The 24,107-nt window shown below is 37.7% G+C and overlaps 1 protein-coding gene and 1 pseudogene across 2 annotated transcripts in view; one reads left to right on the top strand and one right to left on the bottom strand.

The window, feature by feature from the left end:
- GOLPH3L (golgi phosphoprotein 3 like) overlaps positions 1-24,107 on the top strand; it is a 48,402-nt gene that overhangs the window by 18,083 nt on the left and 6,212 nt on the right. For both annotated transcript variants that reach the window (XR_011234583.1, XM_069480659.1), the window contains 2 exons: positions 8,868-8,999; positions 11,250-11,364. Coding sequence is in view for 1 of the 2 variants with exons in the window: in XM_069480659.1 (XP_069336760.1) it covers positions 8,868-8,999; positions 11,250-11,364 (247 nt within the window). In the remaining variant the exon portion in view is untranslated. The remainder of the gene's footprint in view (positions 1-8,867; positions 9,000-11,249; positions 11,365-24,107) is intronic.
- On the bottom strand, positions 20,837-23,661 carry LOC138389127 (RNA-binding protein 4 pseudogene; annotated as a pseudogene).

Here is a 24,107-nt window from a genome sequence, read left to right on the forward strand (position 1 = left end):
TAAATCAATTTTAAAGTATTTTGGTAGTTGGGGGTAGGTAGATTTAGAGCCCTAGATTGTTTCAGATTTTTGCTCCCCCTTCTCAACTTTCTTTTTTTCTGTTCTCTTTGAATAGTGTGTAGCAATGAAAATTCCTTTTTCTTATAAGTAACAAATTATAGGAAAAGAAAGACATATAAATTACTGTTTCTGGTGCTAAAATTACATTTAAATTTTTTAGAGTGAAGAATTAAGGATATTTTTTACTGACCAGAATGAAATTTAAAGCTTATATAGGAGTATTGAAAGAGTACCAGTTGCTTTGTTTTGCATTTCCTTGTCAGTGAGAAAACATTAGCAGGTTGTTTTTATTTTCTGAACTTTTGATGATGGCTTTATTTTAAGGAAAAAAAAAAAAACTCACCTGGAGGCCCTGAGGAAACTAATAAACTAATCATTATAATTAACTTTACATCTCTCTACTCAACTGTTTTTGTTTTTTTTTTTTTTTTTAAAGACAGAGTCTGGCTCTGTGGCCTGGGGTAGAGTGCAGTTGTGTCATCACAGCTCACTGCAACCTCAAACTCTTGGGCCCAAGGGATACTCCTGCCTCAGCCTCTCAAGTAGCTGGGACTACAGTCTAGTCACACCACACCGGGCTAATTTTTTTCAATTTTTGGTAGAGACAGGGTCTCACTCTTGCTCAGGCTGGTCTCGAACACCTGACCTCAAGTGATCCTTCTGCCTCGGTCTCCCAGAGTGCTAGGATTACAGGCGTGAGCCTTACCAAGCCCTACTCAACTTTTGAATAAGCCTGAAGATATAATCTTCATTTAGTTCGTTGAAAATTTTTAACCATTTGTCTAGATTTATAAACCATCCTTCCCAGTCAGGGTGAAATTATCTGTTAAACCAGAATAACATGCGGGTCACAGCTCCTCATTCCTCAACATGATTAAACATAGTGGGCTTTTAATGATCTGTTTTATGAAATATCTTTATGGGCTATGTGGACATAGAAATATGAATTGGAGTAAAGATGAATCTTACTAATTTGTAAAAGAGGACATTAGTTGAAATCCTGAAAGCTACTCTTTGAATAGAGCACTTAAAGGGAATACAGTACATTAACTCTTCCTAGAGTAATTTTTGGGGAGAAAAAAATAATAAAATTAGTTTTACTTGTAGAAATTCTGATAACCTCTTGGAATCACTGCACTTACATTGGGCTTTGAAATTAGACATACAGAAAAGGTTTCAAGAAGACAATAAAATTCTTTCTCTCGTGGAAGGTGAAGCAATTTTAATGTTGAAACTTCAGTTTTGGGAATAAGGAGGAGGTTTTTTTTTTTAATTTTTCCTCCTAAAGTGATATATTTTCACTGTAGATAATTTGGAAAGATTAGCAAACCATGTTTTAAAGCAGACAGTATTTTATATAATTGATAATCTTAAATACTCAATTATGTATCTGGCTTTTTTTGATTCAACTTTATCATAAGCATTTCCTAATGTTATTTTTAAAATTCCTTATAAGCATAGTTTTTAATGATATGGTATGTTTTTTTGGTTTTCTTTCCACTTTTTTCCCCAAGCAGGCAACTTTAAGGTCTTTAACCTTCAGAGTACTTTTAAGGTGTGTCTTCAAGGAAGTTTAAATAAGAAAGGAAGGACACTTTGAATACTTGGCTAAACAGAAATTCAGCATAAAGTGTTGACTGTCTGAATTTATTGAACTCCCTTTGTCCAACCTTTTGTAAGAGCAAAATGACATTATCAAAAATTTAAATATGTGTAATCGTTGACCCAAAATTTTCTTTAGGAATTTATTCAACCGAAATACACAAATGAATATTTCTTTGTAGCATTTTTTTGTAATAGCAAAAACTATAAGCAATCTGAATGTACATCAGTAGGGGCTTGGATAGATAAATTATAATGCATCTAAAATGCAATACTATGCAGTCACTTCAATCAACGAGAAGATCTGTATTTACTGATATGGAAAGATATCCAAAATAAAGAGTAAGTGAAAAAAGTTTCCACTCAGTGTAATCTCATTTCTGTAAATAATATTAATAAATATAAATCTCTATGGAATATGTATATAAAAATTTGAAAAATATCCACTAAAGTTTGTTAATAGTGGTCATCTGAAAGGGATAAGATTCCAGAAGACTTTCACCTTCTAAATTATCCACTTCTATAATTTGATCTTTTTTTCTTGTTTTACAATTGTATGTTTTATAGTTGGGACAAAACAAAATCCACTATCCAAAGATTTCATTCTGCCAGTCCTCTTAGATTCTCCATTGGTCATGAGACAGTATGCAATTACTTCTGTTTTAGTAGGTCAAAAATATTTCTTCTCTTTTCCCTCATATTTAATGATCAAATGATGAACTTTAGTATGTGTGTACTAGATCTTCCTGCTCAGACATATCAAAGCATTGGTCCTTTAATACAGAATCTTTATTATGGATGGTTTGAGAATTCGCCAAGCTAAATAGATATATTTACAGGAAAAAGGACCTTTAAATTTAAATAACTATATCTTTCCTTAACACTAGGCTACTCTGGAAATTTTTATACACCTGGATTCATATCATGAATCTGTTCTATTAGCATAGATGAAAATATTTTAATCTCTCTTGGTCATCTATACACATAGTACATGAGGGACATGTACCATCATCTTGACTCTTTCTCAGTGATTGTCTTTTTCTATATCCAGTCTCTTTCTTCTCATTATACAGGTGTTTGTTTTATAATTATTTTCTTAAACTCTACCTGTGCCTTTTTATGCTTTTGTCTATTATTGCATATCACTCAACAAAAAGAAGTTTTTAAAAAAACTCATTTGGGGAGTTTTACGTGTTTTGAATAGAATGGAAAAAGGTGATATCCAAAAACGTACAGTTTCTACATCCTGGTCTCCATTGCTTCTTTCTTTACAGTGCTTCTCATTCATAGTTATGTTGACAATCTGACATTACTGTCACTGAATCAGAAGTTATGTGGTCAGGAGAAAATGAGAAAACAAAGGAAAACTTCCCTCTAGTTGCTTTAATACTGTTGAAAATGTTTGCACACCTGCTAAGATTTATAAAGTCACCAAGATTATATATAAATTATGCCTAAGTTATGTGTTCTGAAGTAAGTTACAGTTTAACCTTAATTAAGCAGCTAAATTGTAAAAAGCTAAATGTTAAACTCAAAAACTAGCCTACCCTTCCTTAAAAAGGAGTCACAGATATGACTCTTGAGGTAACCATGAGGCAGACAGGGGAGGGCATTAATCGCAACCTTGAGTCAAAGATCAGGCCCTCAGGAAATTTGGAGATGTGAAAGGGATGTTTATGATTCAAGCTGAGCTTTTTCCAGGTTAACATATTTACTTTAAAGCATTCAAGAAATATTTATTGAGCAGATGCTGTCAGTCATAAGGAATATTTGCTCCTTAAGGGATTTATCCTCTGGTAAGAACAGTTGATTGCAATGTGATAAATAGATGATATGAGAGAATGCACACCCAGGTGAGGAACCTAATCCAGAGGGTGGAGTGAAGTAGAAAACAATGTTAGAGAGGATTACATGGAAGATGTGACCCTTGTACTCAATCTTTAAGTACAAGAAGGAGTTGAGGAAAGAAAAGTATTGGTTCCTCTGGACAGAGAAGGCAGTGTATGCAAAAGCCAATAGGCAAAAATGCTGCATTAAGAGCCCTTAAAATAGTTCAGGATAGCCAGAGCATAGTATTCTAGAGGGGAAAGGCCAAAGAGGAGACTAATAAGCAGCTGCCAGTTTGAGTGCTATACTAAGCCATTCTGACTCAATCCTGAAGGTCGGGAAGAGCATTTGAAAGTTTTTTAAGCATGGGAAAGGAGTTATATAATTACTCTTGAGCTTAAGGATCACCCTGGCTATAGAGGGGGAAAAAATGGAATTGGAGGACCTCTAGCCCTGGCAGTATGGTGGTCAGATATTAAGTCTTGAATAAGCTTAATTTTCAATTTATTATTGAGCCTTGGAAAGTAGAGGTAATTTTCAAGGGCCGATGAGCAATAAGCAAACATGAACACCAGATTGTTTTGGGACAAATTAACCAATCAGTCTTGAGATTCAGGAATTGAGTGGTCAGGAATAAACTCTGGGGTTTAAGTAAAGTGGGGAAACTAGGTTTAAATGTGATCCCAGTTGTGTGGCAGTCTCCTAATCCTCCCATACTTAGCTCTCAGCAGAAACAAATGCAGGTCTTCCTCTCTGGAGGAAGATATTCTCAATTTAGGCCTCCAAAATCTCACAGATTCACAAAAAATTAAATGTGAACCTCTTAATAATCAAAGATCATCAAACAAGCCAGGTGTAGTGGCATGCACCTGTAGTCGCAGCTATTCGGGAGGCTGAGGCAAGAGGATTGCATGAGCCTAGGAGTTCAAAACCAGTCTGGGCAAACATAGCAACACTCTTCCTTTAAAAAAATAAAAAATAGGCCAGGCATAGTGGCTCACACCTGTAATCATAGCACTTTGAGAGGCTGAAGCAAGAGGATTGCTTGAGGTCAGAAGTTCGAGACCAGCCTGAGCAGAAGTGAGATCCTGTCTCTACAAAAAATAGAAATATTAGCTGGGCATGATGGCATGCACCTATAGTCCTGCTACTCAGGTGGCTGAGGCAGGAGAATCGTTTTGAGCCCAGGAGTTTGAGGTTGCGGTGAACTATGATGATGCAACTGCACTTTAGCCAGGGCAACTGAGCGAGAGACCCTGTCTCAAAAAATATATATATATATATAAAAATAAAGATCATCAAACATACAAACAAACTTGAGAAAGAATCAACAGAAATAACAAATAACAGATCCTCAGATATCAGATATCAAAACCCTCATAAATTGTCAGATATTAAAATAATCAGACAGTATAAAATATCTATGACATTTTTAAAGAAATGAATCACAAAATGAATATCAAAAAGAAATTATCACAAATAACCATGCAAATGTGAAAAATAACTAAATAGAACTTTACAAATGAAAAATTGTTGAAATCAAAATCTCAGGGATAGTTTAACATATTTGATATACGTGAAGAAAGAATTAGTAAATTAGAAGCCAGATATTTTTATTAAAAACTCTCCAGAAAGCAATACAGAGAATAAGCAACTGGAAAATATAAAAAAGAAATTAAAAGACATGGGGGTTAAAATAAGAAACTCTGAAGTCCCCAGAAAGGAAAGAATAAAGAAAATAGAGAAAAGCCAAAATTCTTATCGATAAGAGCTGAGAATTTTTGATAACTAAGAAATAAACTCACAGATACAAGAAGCACAACATATACCAAACAGAATAAGTAAATCACATAGTTATGTTGTAGCCAAACTGCAAAACACCAAGACAGAAGATCTTAAAGGACCACATAGCCTACAAAGAAACCACAATCAGTAAGAACGATAGATTGATTTCTCTCTGCAACATTGGAAGCTACAAAAGGGGGGCATAGTTCAACATAAGAGAAAACCATCAACCTAGACTTTTATGTCTAGAGAAAGTATCTTTCAAGAATGGTAGTGTTTTGGCCGGGCGCGGTGGTTCATGCCTGTAATCCTAGCACTCTGGGAGGCCGAGGCGGGTGGATCGCTCAAGGTCAGGAGTTCGAGACCAGCCTGAGCAAGAGCGAGACCCCGTCTCTACTAAAAATAGAAAGACATTATACGGACAACTAAAAATCTATATAGAAAAAAATTAGCTGGGCATAGTGGCGCATGCCTGTAGTCCCAGCTACTCGGGAGGCTGAGGCAGTAGGATCGCTTAAGCCGAGGAGTCTGAGGTTGCTGTGAGCTAAGCTGACGCCACGGCACTCACTCTAGCCTGGGCAACAAAGTGAGACTCTGTCTCAACAAAAAAAAAAAAAAAAGAATGATAGTGTTTCAATGGTAGGATGTCAAATTAAAAAAAAAATTTAAAAAAAGAATGATAGTGAAACAAAGATATTTTAGATAAAATAGAGTTTGCCTCCAATGGATTTTCACTTAAGGAAATTCTACTTTAGGAAAAAGGAAAATGATACCAGAAAGGAGGTCTGAGATGCAAGGAGGAACGGTGAGCAAAGAAATTGGTAAGCATCTGAGTAAATCTAAACAAGTGCTACCCGTATAAAATAATGATGATGATGTTATCTAATTTGTAAGGTAATAAAAAGATAAAATATTGGACAACTAGGAGAATGGTTAAAATATTGATTAATTTTTAAATTTTAGATTTTGTTAATTTTAAGTTAATTATCATGCATGTTAAAATTTCAAGGGTAACTTCTAAAAGAGAAGAATGCATAACTTCCAAGCCAATAAAAAGGAAAAATGAAATTTAAAAATTTTTTTTTTTTTTTTTGAGACAGAGTCTCACTCTGTTGCCCGGGCTAGAGTGAGTGCCGTGGCGTCAGCCTAGCTCACAGCAACCTCAAACTCCTGGGCTTAAGCGATCCTACTGCCTCAGCCTCCCGAGTAGCTGGGACTACAGGCATGAGCCACCATGCCCGGCTAATTTTTTTGTATATATATATTTTAGTTGTCCATATAATTTCTTTCTATTTTTAGTAGAGACAGGGTCTCACTCTTGCTCAGGCTGGTCTCGAACTCCTGACCTCGAGCGATCCACCCGCCTCGGCCTCCCAAAGTGCTAGGATTACAGGCGTGAGCCACCACGCCCGGCCTAAAATTTTTTAAATAAAAAATTTTTTTAGTTAGCTTTGTGACCTCTGTTATGCTATATAACCTCTGTAAGCCTTAGCTTTCTCATCTTCGATGTGTGCATAATAGTAGTACCTCCCTTATAGGGCTGTTGTGAAGATATAATTAGATAATGTATGTAGAAAAGCTTAACACAAATCTAGTACATAGTAAGTATTCAATAAATATTAGACATTACTGCTATTAATAGTAATTATTTAGTTCAACTTTTTGCTGATGTGTAAGCCATGCCAGAACCTCCCTGCCACCATCTCACCCAGCTTCTCTCCAGTGAGGGGAATGTTACAGCCAAAGATAGCTAAAGAATATTGAAAAGTTCTGGTAAGTCTGATGGGTCTTCCTTATGTTCATCATAACTCCTTCCTCAGAACGTTTAGGATTCCTTATTGCCTTTCATGAAAAAACCCAAAGCATCAAGACTTTCCATAGCCTGACCCTAACCAACTTGATCTCATGGTTTCTCTTTAAAACCTTGAGTTAGATCTGTATAATGTTTATGAGGTTTCTCTCCTGACACTTTTGCTTAGACTGCCCTTTGAAGAAAAGGTAGAATTTGGATGATTTCCTTCATCTGAAAAACCCTCCCTATCTGCCAAATTCAACCTATTCTTCAAACCCCATCTCAAGTCCCTTACGGGTTCCTGACTACTCTGGCCCTAAAGTGATTTATAATTTGAAAAACTGTCATTCAAACCAAACTTTTAACAGTCAGTTATGACAATCTCTTCTACTTTTTCAGTTGAGCTTTTTTTTTTTTTTTTTTTTTTTTGTGACAGAATCTCGCTCTATTGCCCAGGCTACAGTGCTGTGCTCAAACTCCCGGGCTCAAGCAATCCTTCTGCCTCAGCCTCCCGAGTAGCTAGGACTACAGGCATGCACCACCATGCCTGGCTAATTTTTTCTATATATATTTTTAGTTGTCCAGCTAATTTCTTTATATTTTTAGTAGAGACAGGGTCTCGCTCTTGCTCAGGCTGGTCTCAAACTCCTGACCTCAAGCGATCCTCCCACCTCGGCCTCCCAGAGTGCTAGGATTACAGGTGTGAGCCATCGTGCCCAGCCTCAGTTGAGCTTTTTTTTGGAGACAGAGTCTTGCTTTGTTGTCCTGGCTAGAGTGAGTGCCGTGGCGTCAGCCTAGCTCACAGCAACCTCAAACTCCTGGGCTTAAGTGATCCTACTGCCTCAGCCTCCTGAGTAGCTGGGACTACAGGCATGCGCCACTATGCCCGGCTAATTTTTTTCTATATATATTTTAGCTGTCCATATAAATTCGTTCTATTTTTAGTAGAGACGGGGTCTCGCTCTTGCTCAGGCTGGTCTCGAACTCCTGACCTTGAGCGATCCACCCACCTCGGCCTCCCAGAGTGCTAGGATTACAGGCGTGAGCCACCGCGCCCGGCCTCAGTTGAGCTTTTATTTAAATGTTATATTGTCACAGAAATTTTCTCGAGTTTATATGGCCTTTCCAGCTAGATTTTCAGCTCTTTAAGACAGTGGTTCTCATATACGTCTTTGTATATTCCCTATAGCTTCTAGGGAATGAAATTAACATTTAACTGCCTACTGTATGCCAGGCAGTATACTAAATGCTTTGTCATATATTTCATCTTATTTAATCCTCACAAAAAACTTCTGGAAATAGATACTAGTGTCTGCATTTTACAGATAAGGACGTGGTACTTCAGAAAGGTTAAGTAATGTACCTAAGGCACTTAACTACAGTGGTTTTCTACTATATCTCCCATCAAAATAGCTTCCAATTAATACATATCTAGGAGGAGTAAAAGGCTCAAATGGTTTATACTTTTTTCTACTTGTCTTATTCTTACCCCACTCTGAAAGTTAGAGTCATGAGAAAGGGACTTCAAAAAAGCCAAAATTCTTCTCAAAAATTAAAATTTGGCATGCTGATTATTAACTAACAGCCAAACCATGGGAATTCACCGAAGAGCTTGAAGTCAGAAAGTCATATTTTGGGGTGTTAGGAGGCTTAAAAAACATTCTTTTCTCTTATTCTATACTTTGAGTTTATATAGTATGACTTGAAATGAATCACAACAAAGTAGCCCATTCTTAAGGTACCTGCTGGAAGTCAGTATCCTTTCAGAATATTCTTTCCCTTCTCTTTTCCTCTTTCCTAGGGTTACACATCTTTCTGGAATGACTGCATATCATCTGGCCTACGAGGGGGCATCCTGATAGAGCTGGCTATGCGGGGTCGAATCTGTCTTGAACCCCCCACCATGCGTAAGAAGCGACTATTAGACAGGAAGGTATGGCATTCTCTTTGAACATTCTCTTAATTTATGGAAAGAGAGGGCCAGGCCCGATGGCTCATGCCTGTAATCTTAGCATTCTGGGAGGCCAAGGCAGGTGGATCGTTTGAGCTCAGGAGTTCAAGAATAGCCTGAGCAAGAGCAAGACCCCATCTCTACTAAAAATAGAAAGAAATTAGCTGGACAACTAAAAATATATAAAAAAAATTAGCTGGGCATGGTGGCACATGCCTGTAGTCCCAGCTACTTGGGAGGCTGAGGCAGTAGGATTGCTTGAGCCCAGGAGTTTGAGGTTGCTGTGAGCTAGACTGATGCCATGGCACTCTAGCCCGGGCAACAGAGTGAGACTCTGTCTCAAAAAAAAAAAAAAAAAATTATTGAAAGGCAAATACCAACAGTACATCTTGGAAGAATAGGAAGATTTGAGTAGTGAGACAAGATAAATATCACTGACTCAGCAGTCCCACTGTCATATTTAATTATCCTATAGCAGAGGGAATAGTATCCACAGTCTAAAGAGTTACAGCGGCCGGGTGCACAGTGGCTCATGCCTGTAATACTAGCACTCTGGGAGGCCGAGGCGGGAGGATTGCTTGAGCTCGGGAGTTCGAGACTAGCCTAACCAAGAGTGAGACCCCGTCTCTACCAAAAAGAAAGGGAAAAAAACCCAGCCAAACATTGTGGCACCTGTAGTCCCAGCTACCTGGGAGGCTGAGGCAGAAGGATAGCTTAGAGCCCAAGAGTTGGAGATTACACTGAGCTACAATGATGCCACTGCAGTCTACGCAGGGCGGCAGAGTGAAACTGTCTCAACAAAAACAAGGCAACTGAGCACCCCTCTTCACAACCTCCCACCCTTTATAAATAAAATAAAATAATAAAAAAAATAGTTATAGGAAGTTCATGATTTTGTTTTCCTTTTCTGTGCAGAAGAATCACATTTAGGATGCTGTTGATTAAACTGCCTCTATATCTATAGCTATAATGTTATGAAATAGAGTATTATGTAGGTAATCTTGTGGATCAGGTCAGTCTTTGATTAACCCTGGTTATTCTTCAATAACTATTCAGTTTTTCTCCTTCCATTTACTGCAAGTCTTCTCCAACTATCTCTACTCCTGTATCCATTTTCTTACTCATTTTGTCCACTCATAACTTCTCTGTCCTCCTAAGTACTTTACTGAAACAACATTCTTAGGTATCACCAGCTGCTTTTCAGTCTTCAGTTTATTTTTCTCTTTTAACCTCTATGTGGCACTCGATACTTTTTTTCCTTTTGAAACAGAGTCTTGCTCTGTTGACCAGCCTAGAGTGCCGTGGCGTCAGCCTAGCTCACAGCAACCCCAAACTCCTGGGCTCAAGCAATCCTTCTGCCTCAGCCTCCCCAGTAGCTAGGTCTCCAGGCATGCACCACCATGCCCAGCTAATTTTTTTCTATATATTTTTAGTTGTCCAGCTAATTTCTTTCTATTTTTTTTTTTTTTTAAATAGAGACAGGGTCTCGCTCTTGCTCAGGCTAGTCTCGAACTCCTGAGCTCAAACAATCCGCCCGCCTCAACCTCCCAGAGTGCTAGGATTACAGGCGTGAGCCACTGCACCCACCCCAACTTGATATTTTTGATAACCTCCTTACACTTGAAATTTTCTCCATTCTTGGCCTTCGTTGTATCATAGTCTCTTTCTTCTCTGACTGTACCTTATTTCCTTTACTTTTCCATTCCTTAACACCCAAGTCTCAGTTTATATTCCTTTCAGTAATTTTCTGTCCTTTTAGAGATATCGTTTACCTTTACAGCTTCATTTGTCAGCTCAATGAGATTAACTCCCAAATTTCTAGGTATGTCTTCTTTTTATACCTTCAGGAACTTATTTAACTATCGGCTAGACTTTTCAACTTAGCTATCCCATATCAGTTAAAACCAAACTTATCAACCTTTTCCCAAAGCTGGCTTCCTGCCTTTATAATTGCTTCAAAAGTTGATTATCCAGACTGAAAGAGTTATTATTGACTATATTCTCCATTAGCATTCATATCCAGTTTGTCACTAGAGCCCACTTCAAATATTGTTTTTATTTTTTCACTGTCACCTCATACTAGATTTTAAACTTCTTGAGGGCAGGGACAGTATATTATGCTTCCTTACATGTCCTATAACACTTGCCAGTAATGTATATATGATATATTGAAATATTTTAATTTGAATGAAGTGAATGAATCAAGGTCTCTTCTTTCTTCTTTCCTCAAAGGTACTGCTAAAGTCAGACAGCCCAACAGGTGACGTTTTACTGGATGAAACTCTCAAACACATCAAAGCAACTGAACCCACAGAAACTGTCCAAACATGGATAGAGCTGCTCACTGGTAAAATGACTCAAAATGATTCACAAATTCTACACTTTGTTATTTTTATCCTCCCCTTAAATTTGGGAATAGAAGTACAGAAATTCATTATGCTGGATAAGATACATACCATCCACTATTTAACTATACTAATGAAGGACATAAAAAGCATGGTTGGCCAGGTGCAGTGGCTCACACCTGTAATCCTCGCACTCTGGGAGGCCGAGGCGGGTGGATTGCTTGAGCTCAGGAGTTCAAGACCAGCCTGTAGCTTTCTACTAAAAATACAAAGAAATTAGCTGGACAACTAAAAATATATAGAAAAAATTAGCTGGGCATGGTGGCGCATGCCTGTAGTCCCAGCTACTCGGGAGGCTGAGGCAGTAGGATTGCTTGAGCCCAGGAGTTTGAGGTTGCTGTGAGCTAGGCTGACGCCATGGCACTCTAGCCTGGGCGACAGAGCGAGACTCTTCCTCAAAAAAAAAAAAAAAAAAAAAAGCATGGTTAATGAGCCAGACATGGTGGCTCACACCTGTAATCCCAGCACTTTGGGAAGCCCAGGCTGGGTCATATGGTAAATTAATGATTAACATTTTTTATTGTGGTAAAATATACATAACATTTATTATTTTAGCCATTTGTAAGTATGTAATTCAGTGACATTAAATATATTTGCAATGTTTTGTAACCATCACGCATCTATTCTGTACTATACCCAAAGCTTGCTTTCTTTTTTTTTTTTTCTGAGGCAGTCCCACTATGTCACCCTGGCTGGAGTGCCGCAGCGTCAGCCTAGCTCACAGCAACCTCAAACTCCTGGGCTCAAGCAATCCTTCTGCCTCAGCCTCCCAAGCAGCTGGTAGTACAGGCATGTGCCACCATGCCTGGCTAATTTTTTTCTATATATATTTTTAATTGTCCAGCTAATTTCTTTCTATTTTTTTTTTTTTTTTAGTAGAGACGGGGTCTCACTCTTGCTCAGGCTGGATTCAAACTCCTGAGCTCAAACACCTCAGCCTTCCAGAGTGCTAGGGTTACAGGCGTGAGCCACCATGCCTGGCCTTTTTTTTTTTTTTTTTTTTTAAGGCTGGTCAAGTGAGGAGTGGGAGTAGAGAAGGAACAAAGGAATCTGTAACTGGTTGTGATCAATTAGTTGTAAACACCACTGCACTCAGACCAACCCCAAAGCTTTCTTATCACCCATAAAATCTCTGTACCCATTAAACAATAACTCCCTCTTGCTGTCTACCCCTAATCCCTAGCAAGCTCTATTTTACTTTCTGTCTTTATGAATTTGCCTATTCTAGGTACCTCACTTAAGTGGAATCAGACATCATTTCTTTTTACTATGTCTGACTTATTCTCTAAGCATAATGTTTTCAAAGTCCATTCATGTTGCAGTATATATCAAAATTTCATTCCTTTTTATGGCTGAATATTATTCCATTGTATGTGTAATAACACTTTTGTTTAATCATTCATCTGTTGATGAACACTTGCCTTGTTTCCACCTTTTGGCTATTGTGAATAATGCTGCTATGAACACTGGTATACAAATATCTGTTCAAGTTCCTGGTTTCAGTTGTTTTGGATATTTATCTAGAATTGACATTGGATCATATGGGTCATATGGCAGTTTTATGTTTAACCTTTTGAGAAGCCAAAAAACGTTTCCACAGAGGCTATACCATTTTACATTCCCACCAGCAATGTACCAGGATTCCAATTTCTCCATATCCTGGTCAGCACTTGTTATTTTCTTTTCTATTCATTTTTTTTTAATGATAGCCATACCAGTACATCTGAAATGTTATCTCATTATGGTTTTGATTTTCATTTTCAAATGAAAATAGTTTTCATGTCATTCTCTAATGACTAATGATATTGAACATATTTTCATAGGCTTATTGGCCATTTGTGTATCTTTGGAGAACTATCTATTCAAGTCCTTTTCATATTTTTTATTTGGGTTATTTATTTGAGATTTTTTTTTTTTGAGACAGAGTCGCCCTGGGTAGAGTGCAGTGGCATCATCATAGCTCACTGTAACCTCAAACTCCTGGGTTCAAGTGATCCTCCTGCCTTAGCCTCCCAAGTAGCTGGGACTACAGGTGCACGCCACCACTCACAGCTGAGTTTTCTATTTTTTGTAGTGACAGGGTCTCACTCTTGTTCAGGTTGGTCTTGAACTCTTGACCTCAAGTGATCCCCCTGTCTCAGCCTCCCAAAGTGCTAGGATTACAGGTGTAAGCCACCATGCCTGGCTTATGTGTTTCTATTTTCATTCATCTCTTAAGTATTTTCTAATTTCCCTTGTGATTTTTTTCTTTGACTCATTGGTTGTCTAAGAGTATATTGTTAAAAAAAAAGTGTTTAATTCCTACATATATGTGAATTTTCCATATTTCCTTCCAATATTGATTCTAATTTCATCCCATTATGGTCATAGAGGATACTATTGAGACTTATTTTGTAGCCTAACATGTAGTCTGTCCTGGAAAATATTCCATGTGCACTTCAGAAGAATGTGTATTCTTCTGTTGTCAGGTATTCTGTATTAGTCTATTAGGTCTAGTGGTTTATTATGTTGTTGAAGAACTTGAATTCCTTAATTATTTTCTGTCTTGTTGATCAGTGCCTTATTGATATTGGGGTATTATTATAAAACTATTTCTGTCTATTCTGTCAGTTTTTGCTTTATATATTTGGAGGTCATATTGTGTGTGTAAATTTTTATAATTGTTATATCTTCTTGGTGTATTGAACCTTTTATTAATAGATAATGTCCTTCTTTGTCTCTTATAACCTTATTTTATGTAAAGTCTATTTTATAGCCACTCCAGCTCTCTTTTGGTTACAATTTGCATGGAATATCATTTTCCATCCTTTTACTTTCAACCTGTTTGTGTCTTTGAATCTAAAGTGAATGTCCTGTAGACTGCATATAGTAGGTGGGTCATAGTTTTTTTTTTTTTTTAACCCATTCTGCCACTCTCTATCTTTTTGTTGAATAGTTTAATCTATTTACATTTAAAGTAATTATTAGGCTGGGTGTGGTGCCTCACACTTTTAATCCCAGCACTTCGGAAGGCCAAGGCAGTAGAATCGCTTGAGGTCAAGAGTTCAGGACCAGCCTGAGCAACGTAGTGAGACCCTGTCTCTACAAAAAATAGAAAAAAATAGCAGAGCATAGTGGTAAGGGCCTGTAGTCCCATCTAGCTACTCAGAAGGCTGAGGCAAGAGGATCCCTCGAGCTCAGGAATTTGAGGTTGTAGTGAGCTATAATGATGCCACTGCCCTCATGCTTGGGCAACAAAGCAAGACCCTGTCTCAAAAAACAAAACAAAACAAAAAAAAAAAACGGCCAGCCTGGACAACATAGTGAGACCTCAATTCTAAAAAATAAAAAAATTAGCCAGGTGAGGTGGCATATGCCTGTAGTTCTCTCTACTCAGGAGGCTGAGGCAGGAAGATCACTTGAGCCTACCATGAGCTATGATTGCATCACTGCACTCCAGCTTGGGTGACCCTGGGAAGGAAGGAAAGAAGGAAGAGAGGGGAGAGGGAAAGAGGATGGAAATTACCGAAAAGGAGACACTTCTGCCATTTTGCTACTTGTTTTCTATGTGGCTTGTAGCTTTAGTGTCTATCATTTGTTTCATTACTGCCTTCTTTTGTATTTAGTTGATTTTTAAAACATTTTGATTACCCTCTCATTTTCTTCAGTGTATATTCTATAGATATTTTCTTTGTTATTACCATAGGGATTATATTTAACATCCTAAAGTTATAACAATTTAACTTGAACTTATTGCAACTTAACTTCAATGGCATATAAAAACTCTGCTCCTATATAGCTCCATTCCCCCTACTTTCTACTATTGATGTCACAGATTTTATCTTTATACATACATTATATTTCCAAAACATAGATTATAATTGTTTTTAATTATTTATCTTTTAAATCATGTAGAAAATAAAAAGTAGATTTGCAAACCAAAATTATAATAATACTAGGTTTTATAATTGCCATGTATTTACTTTTACCAGTGTGAGGTTTTTTGGATTTTGGCCGGCACCAGAGAAAGAAAGACGAGCAGAATAGAAAGGGGTATGCAACGAGGCTTTATTTGAGCGCTCCCAGGCAAGGTTCATGGGTCCCAAGAGAGGGGCCTGAGAAGTCACACTGCTCAGAAGTTTTGTGTGGGCATATGTATGTTTTAGAGCTGGGGGATGGGGGTTTTTCGGTTCCCTTACGGTTTTAGGGTGGGTATTGAGAACTAGCAGGGGCTGGTGGTATGTATGGATTCCAGGAACTGAGACCCTTATCAGGATAACCATCCAGGTGTGGCTATTCTTTAACTTAGCTGTGACTTGCAGGCATTGTTTTCGGCAGGTCTCATGGGCTTCTTCTTTTTTTCATTAGGGAGGGGAGGGGTGCCCGCCACCAGCCTTACAACCAGAGATTTTTTATTTTTTTATACTGCTTCAAGTTACTGTCTAGCTTGTCTTTATTTCAACCTATGGGACTCCTTTTCACATTACTTGCAAGACATGTCTACTTGTAACCAACCTCCCTCAGCTTGGGAAAGTCTTAATTTCTCTTTCTTTTTTTTTTTTTGAGACTTGTTCTGTTGCCTGGCTAGAGTTAAGTGGCATCATCAGAGCTTACTGCAACCTCCAACTCTGGGGCTCACACAATCCTCCTGCCTCAGCCTCCCAAGTAGCTGGGACTACAGATATATGCCACCATGCCCGGCTAATTTTTTCTATTTTTCATTGCCTGGCTAATTTTTTTTTTCCTTTCTATTTTTAATAGAGATGGGATCTCGCTCTTGTTCGGGCTGGTCTCGAACTCCTGAGCTCAAGCGATCCTCCCACCTCAGCCTCCCAAAGTACTAGGATTACAGGTATGAGCCACCGCACCCAGCCTGTCTTTCATTTTTGAAGAACAGTTTTTCTGGATATTTTTTTTCAGCCAGAATATCTCTACACACTGCCTTTTGGCCTCCAGCATTTCTGATAAGAAATTGGCTGATAATCTTATTAAGGATCACTTGTATGTGATGAGTCACTTCTCTCTTTCTGTTTTTAAGATTCCTTCTTTATCATTGGCTTTTGACTGTTTGATTGTAATGTGTCTCAGTATGGGTATCTTTGAGTTTATCCTACTTGGAGTTCCCTGAAATTTTTTGATTGTAAATTCATGTCTTTGATCTAACATGGAACATTTTCAGGCATTATTTCTTCAAATATGTTTTCTGCCCCTTTCTTCTCCTGAGATTCCCACAGTGGTCTGCTTGATGGTGTCCCACAGGTCCCTTAGGCTCTGCTCACTTTTCTTCATTTTTTTCTTTCTGTTCCTCATACTTGATAATTTCAATTACCCTATTTTCAAGTTACTGATTCTTTCTTCTGCTTGCTCAAATCCTCTTTTGAACCATCAGAGTGTACTTTTTATTTTGGTTATTGTAGTTTTGAGCTCTAGAATTTCTTTTTGGTACCTTTTTCTCTTTTGTTGATATTCTCATTTTGTTTATACATCGTTTTGCTGTCTTTGTCCATATATATCTTTAGCTCTTTGAGCATATTTTAGACAGTTGTTTTCAAGTGTTTCTCTAGTGACTCCAACATGTAGGCTTCCTCAGGTGCATAGTATGTTGATCTATTTTTTTTTCCTTTGAATGGGCCATACTTTCCTGTTTCTTTGTATGCTGTGTGATTTTTTTTGGTAAAAAAAAAAAAAAAGGACATTTAAATCTTATAAATGCAGTAACTCTGGAAATCAGATTCTCACCCTTCCACATAGTGTGCTGTTTTGTTTTGTTTTTTTCTTTCTGTTTTTCTTTTGTTTGTTTTGTTTTCTGAGACAGTGTCTTGCTCTGTCACCCCAGCTAGAGTGCCGTGGCATCAGCCTAGCTCACAGCAACCTCAAACTCCTGGGCTCAAGCAATCCTCCTGCCTCAGCCTCCCGAGTAGCTGGGACTACAGGAGCACACCACCACAGCTGGCTAATTTTTTCTATTTTGAGTTGCCTGGCTAATTTCTTCCTATTTTTAGTGGAGACAGGGTCTCACTCTTGCTCAGGCTGGACTCGAACTCCTAAGCTCAAGCTATCCTCCCGCCTCAGCCTCCCAGAGTGTTAGGATTACAGGTGTGAGCCACCATGCCCAGCCTGGTTTTTTTTTTGTTTGTTTGTTTTTGTTGTGTTTTTTTGAATGTTGTATGGCATCTCTGTGCAGAGAATCAGCCTGAGGTGAAAGCTTAAGGTCTTCTTTGGTATTTTCTGAGGCTGCATCTTTATCAGAGCATGCACAGTGGATTTTTAAATGCCCCCATATATATGTGTGTTTTTGAATGTCAAAAGACTAAGAACATGTTAATGTTCATTGAAGAAGCCCATAAGAAACTGGATGCCACTTGAAGAGTTTTTTTAGATTGTTCTATATTAATTTAATGTTTATGAATTCATAAAACTATTAACTCATGATGATATTACAGAGGCTGAGGCTTCTGCAGGATTTATTATCCCCTGATATGCACTTTAAAATTAGCCTCTGTAGGTCTACTATTAGCATCTAATGGATTTCTGAACTCTTTTTAGCAGTTGCCAAATCTACGAAATCAACATTTATATTGTTATATGTGCAATTATTTGCCTAAAACCATTCAACAAGAACAGCCATGATCTAATAATTTATAATGGTTAAATGGAGCTCATTTATTGGTTAAATGTGGAATTGTGGTATGTAATCTATGTATAGTACCTAGTATATAAAAGCATAAGTGTTTGTTATTACTCATCCTATAGCTGATGGCTTACATCTTCTGTCTGATCATCTATCTGGAAGTTGAAAAATCCTCAAAGGCCTTCACTTTTTTACCTAACTCCTTAGTCTTTTTGTGCAGTAGTTAAGATTTACCAGGAATGTTTAACTTTGGAGGTCAGATCAACATTTTATTTCTTTGGTTGGTTAGTAAATAGATGTGGAATATTTATTTTCTACTGTCATGAAAGCATACTTAAGAAAATTATTTCAAAAGGAACCTTAGCACATTTATTCTCTAAAACAAAACCAACCAAAAAAACGCCTTCTTTATAAACCTTTCCTCATTGTGATAATTAGCTTATATGTGTGAATAAATTATCACTTAAATATATCAAAAATCGTTTCTTACCAACTACAGTATATTGTCTTGGTTTCTTTTGTCTATTTGTAAAATAAAATAACTACAATTAAAAAAAAAAGCAGGTGCTGCTCCTTTAAGTTCCCTGGAAGCTGCAGCATCTGTTGGGGGTTAGAACAATGGTAGCCAGCCCCTGTGCCTGCATCTCAGCAATCCATAATCAGAACACAGAATCCCTCTTTCATTTAGTTTTATGGTCCATCTTGAGTTAATTGTTGTATATGGTGTGAGCTCGGGCTCTAACTTCATTCTTTTGCATGAGGATATATAGTTGTCCCAGCATCATTTGTAGAAAAGACTATTCTTTCCTCATTGAGTTGTCTTAGCACCGTTTTCAAAAATCATTTGACCATAAAGGTAAAGGTATGGGTTTATTTCTGAACTCTGTATCATCCATCTATATGTCTATCCTTAATGCCAGTACCGCACCATCTGGATTATTGTTGCTTTATAGTAATTTGTAATCTGGAAATGTGAGTCCTTCAACTTTGTTCTTGGTTGTTTTTTTGCTTGTTTTTTTTTTAAAGATTATTTTGGTTATTCTGGGTTCCTTGGATTTCCATATGAATTTTAAGATCAGCTTGTCATTTTCTGCAAAAAAGCAAGCTAGGATTTTGATGATAATTGTTTTGAATCTATAGATTAATTTGGAGCTTATTGCTATCTTGATAATATTAAGCCTTACAATCCATGAACATGGGATGTCTTCCTATTTATGGAGCTCTTCTTTAATTTTTTTAATAATATTTTATAATTTTCAGTGTAAAAGTGTGCTTCTTTTGTTGAATTTATTCATAAGTGTGCTGGGTTTTTTTTGATGCTATTACAAATGGAATTGTTTCCTTAATTTCATTTTCAGGTTGTTCATTATGAATATAGAAATTCAATTGATTTTCATATATTAATCTTATATCCTGCAAACTTATTGAACTTGTTTATTAGTTGTAGTAGCTTTTAAGTGTGATTACTTAGATTTTTCTATATACAGGATCATGACACCTGCAAGTAATGATAGCTTAACTTCTTCTTATCTAATTTGGTTACCTTTTATTTCCTTTTCTTGCCTAATTGCCCTTGCTAAAACCTCTAGCATAGTGCTGAATATGAGTGATGAGAATTGACATCCTTATTTTGTTTCTGATCTTAGCAGGAAAGTGTTCAGTCTTTCACCATTAAGTATGATGCTATCTGTGGATTTTTCATAGATGCCTTGTATCAGGTTGAGGAAATTTCCATCTATTCCTCATTGGTTGATTGTTTTTATTATGAAAGGGTATTAGATTTTGTCAAATATTTTTTCTGTATCTATTGAGATGATCAGATGGTTTTTGTTTTTATTATGTTGATATGGTCATTACGTATAATATTACATTAATTGATTTTTCCATGTTAAACCAGTCTTGAATTTCCAGGATAAGTCTTACCTAGTCATAGTATATACTCCTTTTAAATGCTGCTGGGATTCATTTTGCTAGTATTTTGTTGAGGATTTTTATACCTGTATTCATAGGGGATATTGGTATATAGTTTTCTTGTGATGTTTGCCTGGTTTTGTTTGGATCAGGGTAAAACTGACCACAATTTTAAAATGAGTTAGGAAGTGTTTACTCCTCTTTTGTTTTTTGAAAGAGTTTGTGAAGGATTGTTACTAATTTTTCTTTAAATATTTGTACAATTGCCAGTAAAACCATCTTGGCCATGCTTTTCTTTGTGGGAAATTTTTTTTTCTAAGACAGAGTCTCACTCTGTCGCCCAGGCTAGAGTGCCGTGGCATCAGCCTAGCTCACAGCAACCTCAAACTCCTGGGCTCAAGCAATCCTACTGCCTCAGCCTCCTGAGTAGCTGGGACTACAGGCATGCGCCACCATGCCCGGCTAATTTTTTCTATATATATTTTTAAATGTCCAGATCATTTCTTTCTATTTTTAGTAGAGACGGGGTCTTCACTCTTGCTCAGGCTGGTCTCAAACTCCTGAGCTCAAACGATCCACCTGCTTCGGCCTCCCAAAGTGCTAGGATTACAGGTGTGAGCCACCGAGCCTGGCCTGTGGGAAGTTTTTTTTTTTTGTTTGTTTGTTTGTTTTAAGTTGAAAAACCATTTATTTCACTGGAAAGAAAAAAGTGATCCAACTCTATAGGTCTAGCCTTTGGGCCAAAAAGAGACCCAGAAGCAGTGAGACTCTCACCAAGGTCATCCCCAAATCCAACACCCACTGGAGGCAAGAAGCAGGGAGGAAGTAGCTCAGCCCCACCACAGTTTCTGCACACAATGAGGCCTACTGGGAGAACAGAACGTGAATGGGAGGCTACAGAAGTATTGAAGGATAGGAAGAACAGGAAAGTGGGCAGGAAAGGAAAGGAAAGGAAGAGAAGAGAAGGTCTGAACTCAGCAAGGTAAATTAAGGTCCATGGTTCCTGAGGGACTGAATGCACAGAGCCGAGAACGTCCCGGAGATGGAGTACTACAAAGGGTGTATTCTCATGCACAACCACAGCTCGGAATTTCAGCCCACACACATCCCACCTTGAAACTCTGTGTTATCAAGGCCCCTGATGGCCTCCACTGCATCCTTTGCCCACTCCACGTGTATGAAGGCATAATCTTTCACGATGTCACATTCAATGACTGGACCATACTCCTCAAACTTGGCCCGAAGCTCCTTGTTGGTGCAGGTGGGACTGATATTGCCCACATGCAACTTGTTGAGGTTTTGCTCTTATTCTTGCTGGCTTCCACGTTGATGTTCACTCCATGAAGCTTGTAGTGGTGCAGGTTGCGTATGGCATCCTCAGCTGCAGTTTTATCTTCTATGTGCACAAAGCCGTAGTTCTTAATGATGTCACATTCCAGCAACTTCCCATACTGCTTGAAGAGTGAGCAGATCTCCTGTTCTGTGGCCTCCCAAGGCAGGTTTCCAATGAACAGCTTCACTATCCTGACAAGAGCCCACACAGAAATCAGCAGGGCCTCCTCCTCGCAGTGCGGATGCTTTTGACAAAACGCTAAAATGGCCTGTGGAAGTTTTTTAATTATAAATTGAGGCCAGATGCAGTGGCTCACTCCTGTTATCCCAGCAGTTTTGGAGGCTGAGGCAGCAGGATCACTTGAGGCCAGGAGTTCAAGACCAGTCTGGGCAATATAGCAAGATCCCATCTTTACAAACAATAAGAAAAATTAGCCAGGCATGGTGGCGTGTGCCTTAGTCTCAGCTACTCTGTGGGCTGAGGGAGGAGGATCACTTGAGCCCAGGAGTTGGAGGCTGCAATGACCTGTGATTGTGCCACTGCACTCCACCCTGGGCAATATGGCAAGACTCCATCTTTACAAAAAATGAGAAAAATTAGCCAGGCATGGTGGCGCATGCCTGTAGTCCCAGGTACTCTGGAGGCTGAGGAAAGAGGATCACTTCAGCCCAGGAGTTGAAGGCTACAGTGAGCTATGATTGTGCCACTGCACTCCACCCTGGGAAATGGAACAAGACCCTGCCTCTAAATGAATGAATGAATAAATGAAAAAATAAATAAATAAATACATACATACATAAATATATAAATAAATAAATATAATCTATTTGCTTGTTACAGTTCTATTCAGATTTTCTATTTCTTTTGAGTTAGTTTCAGTAGCTTTTATGTTTCTAGAATTTGTTCATCTAGGTTATCTAATTTTTTGGCATGTTGTTCATAATATTCCCTTTATCCCTTTTTATTTTTTTAAGGTCAGTAGTGATATATCCTCTTTCATTCCTAATTTTAGTAATTCTTCTTTTTTTGGTCAATCTAGGTAAAGATTTGTCAATTTTGCATTTTTTTTTTTCTGCTTGTTTGGGTTTAGTGTGATCCTCTTTTTCTAGTTTTTTAAGGTGGATGACTAGGTTATTTGAGATCTCCTTTTCTAATATCAGCATTTAGCTATAAATCTCCCCCTGAGCATCCCATAATTTTTGGTATGTTGTGTTTTCATTTTCATTCAACTGAAAGTATTTCCTAATTTCTCATGTGATTCTTTTATCATAAGGATTTGTTGTTTAATTTCCACATACTTTTTAATTTTCCAAATTTCCCTCTGTCATTAATTTCCAATTAAATTCTATCGTATTTAGATATTAATAGTATATTTTGTATTTTAGCACTTTTAAATTTATTAAGACTTGTTTAAAGCCTAGTGTATGATCTTTCCTAGAGAATTTTCCATGTGCACTTGAGGAGAATGTGTATTCTGCTGTTGGAAGGTGAAATGTTCTATAGATGCCTTGTTAGGTCATGTTGGTTTACAATTTTATTTACATCTTCCATTTCTTTGTTGATCTTCTGCCTAATTGTTCTATTACTGAAAGGAAGATATTGAAGTTTCCAGCTATTATTGAATTATCTACTTCTCCCTTGAATTCTGTCCATTTTTTTCTTCATATATTTTAGAATTGGCTCTGTTGTTAGTTGCATATATGTTTATAATTATTGTATCTTTCTGATGGATTGACTCTTTTTTTTTTTTTTGAGACAGAGTCTCGCTTTGTTGCCCGGGCTAGAGTGAGTGCCGTGGCATCAGACTAGCTCACAGCAACCTCAAACTCCTGGGCTTAAACGATCCTACTGCCTCAGCCTCCCGAATAGCTGGGACTACAGGCATGTGCCACCATGCCCGGCTAATTTTTTCTATATATAATTTTAGTTGGCCAGATAATTTCTTTCTATTTTTTTTTTTTTAGTAGAGACGAGGTCTCACTCTTGCTCAGGCTGGTCTTGAACTCCTGACCTCGAGCGATCCACCCACCTCGGCCTCCCAGAGTGCTAGGATTACAGGCGTGAGCCACCGCGCCCGGCCGGATTGACTCTTTTATCATTACAAAATATCCTTCCATCTCTAGTAGCATTTTTTTTTTTTATTTCATCTTGTTATGGGGGATACAGAATTGCAGGTTACATACGTTGCTCCTGTACCGCCTTTCCCACCAAGTCAGAGCTCCAGGCGTGTCTGTTTCCCAGGTAGTGCGCGTTGCACCCATCATGTAGGTATATATCCCTCCCTTCCCCACCCCCCTCTAGTAGCATTTTTTAAAGTCTATCTTGTTTTTAGTATAGGCACACCAGCTCTCTTATGGTTGCAATATCCATAGTATCTCTTTCCATCGTTTTAGTTTTGACCTATTCATATCTTTTTTTTTCACGTATTTCCCCGTTCATGGAATATTCATTCATATCTGTGACTCTGAAGTGCTTTCTGTAGACAACATGTAGTTGGATCCTGTTTTTTCACTCAGTCTTACAGTCCCTGTCTTTTGTTTGAATTGTTTAATTCATTCATATTTAATGTTATTACTGATGTGGTTGAATTTACATCTGTGATTTTTCCCCTTATATGTCTCTCTCTTTAATTTTTGTTTTTGTTCATCTGCTTCTCCTTTGCTGCCTGCTTTTGTGTTAAATGAATATTTTCTAGTAAAGTGGATTTGTCAAGTGGCTAGGTCTAGTATAACATTGTAATTCCTTTAATGATTTTTAAATTATTTTTGTACTGTTTTCTTAGTGGTTACTCTGGAGCTTACAATATATATCCTAACTTATCAAAATCTTCT

The sequence above is a fragment of the Eulemur rufifrons genome, chromosome 8 (genome assembly GCF_041146395.1).
Source record: "Eulemur rufifrons isolate Redbay chromosome 8, OSU_ERuf_1, whole genome shotgun sequence".
In the NCBI taxonomy this organism is placed as follows: domain Eukaryota; kingdom Metazoa; phylum Chordata; class Mammalia; order Primates; family Lemuridae; genus Eulemur; species Eulemur rufifrons.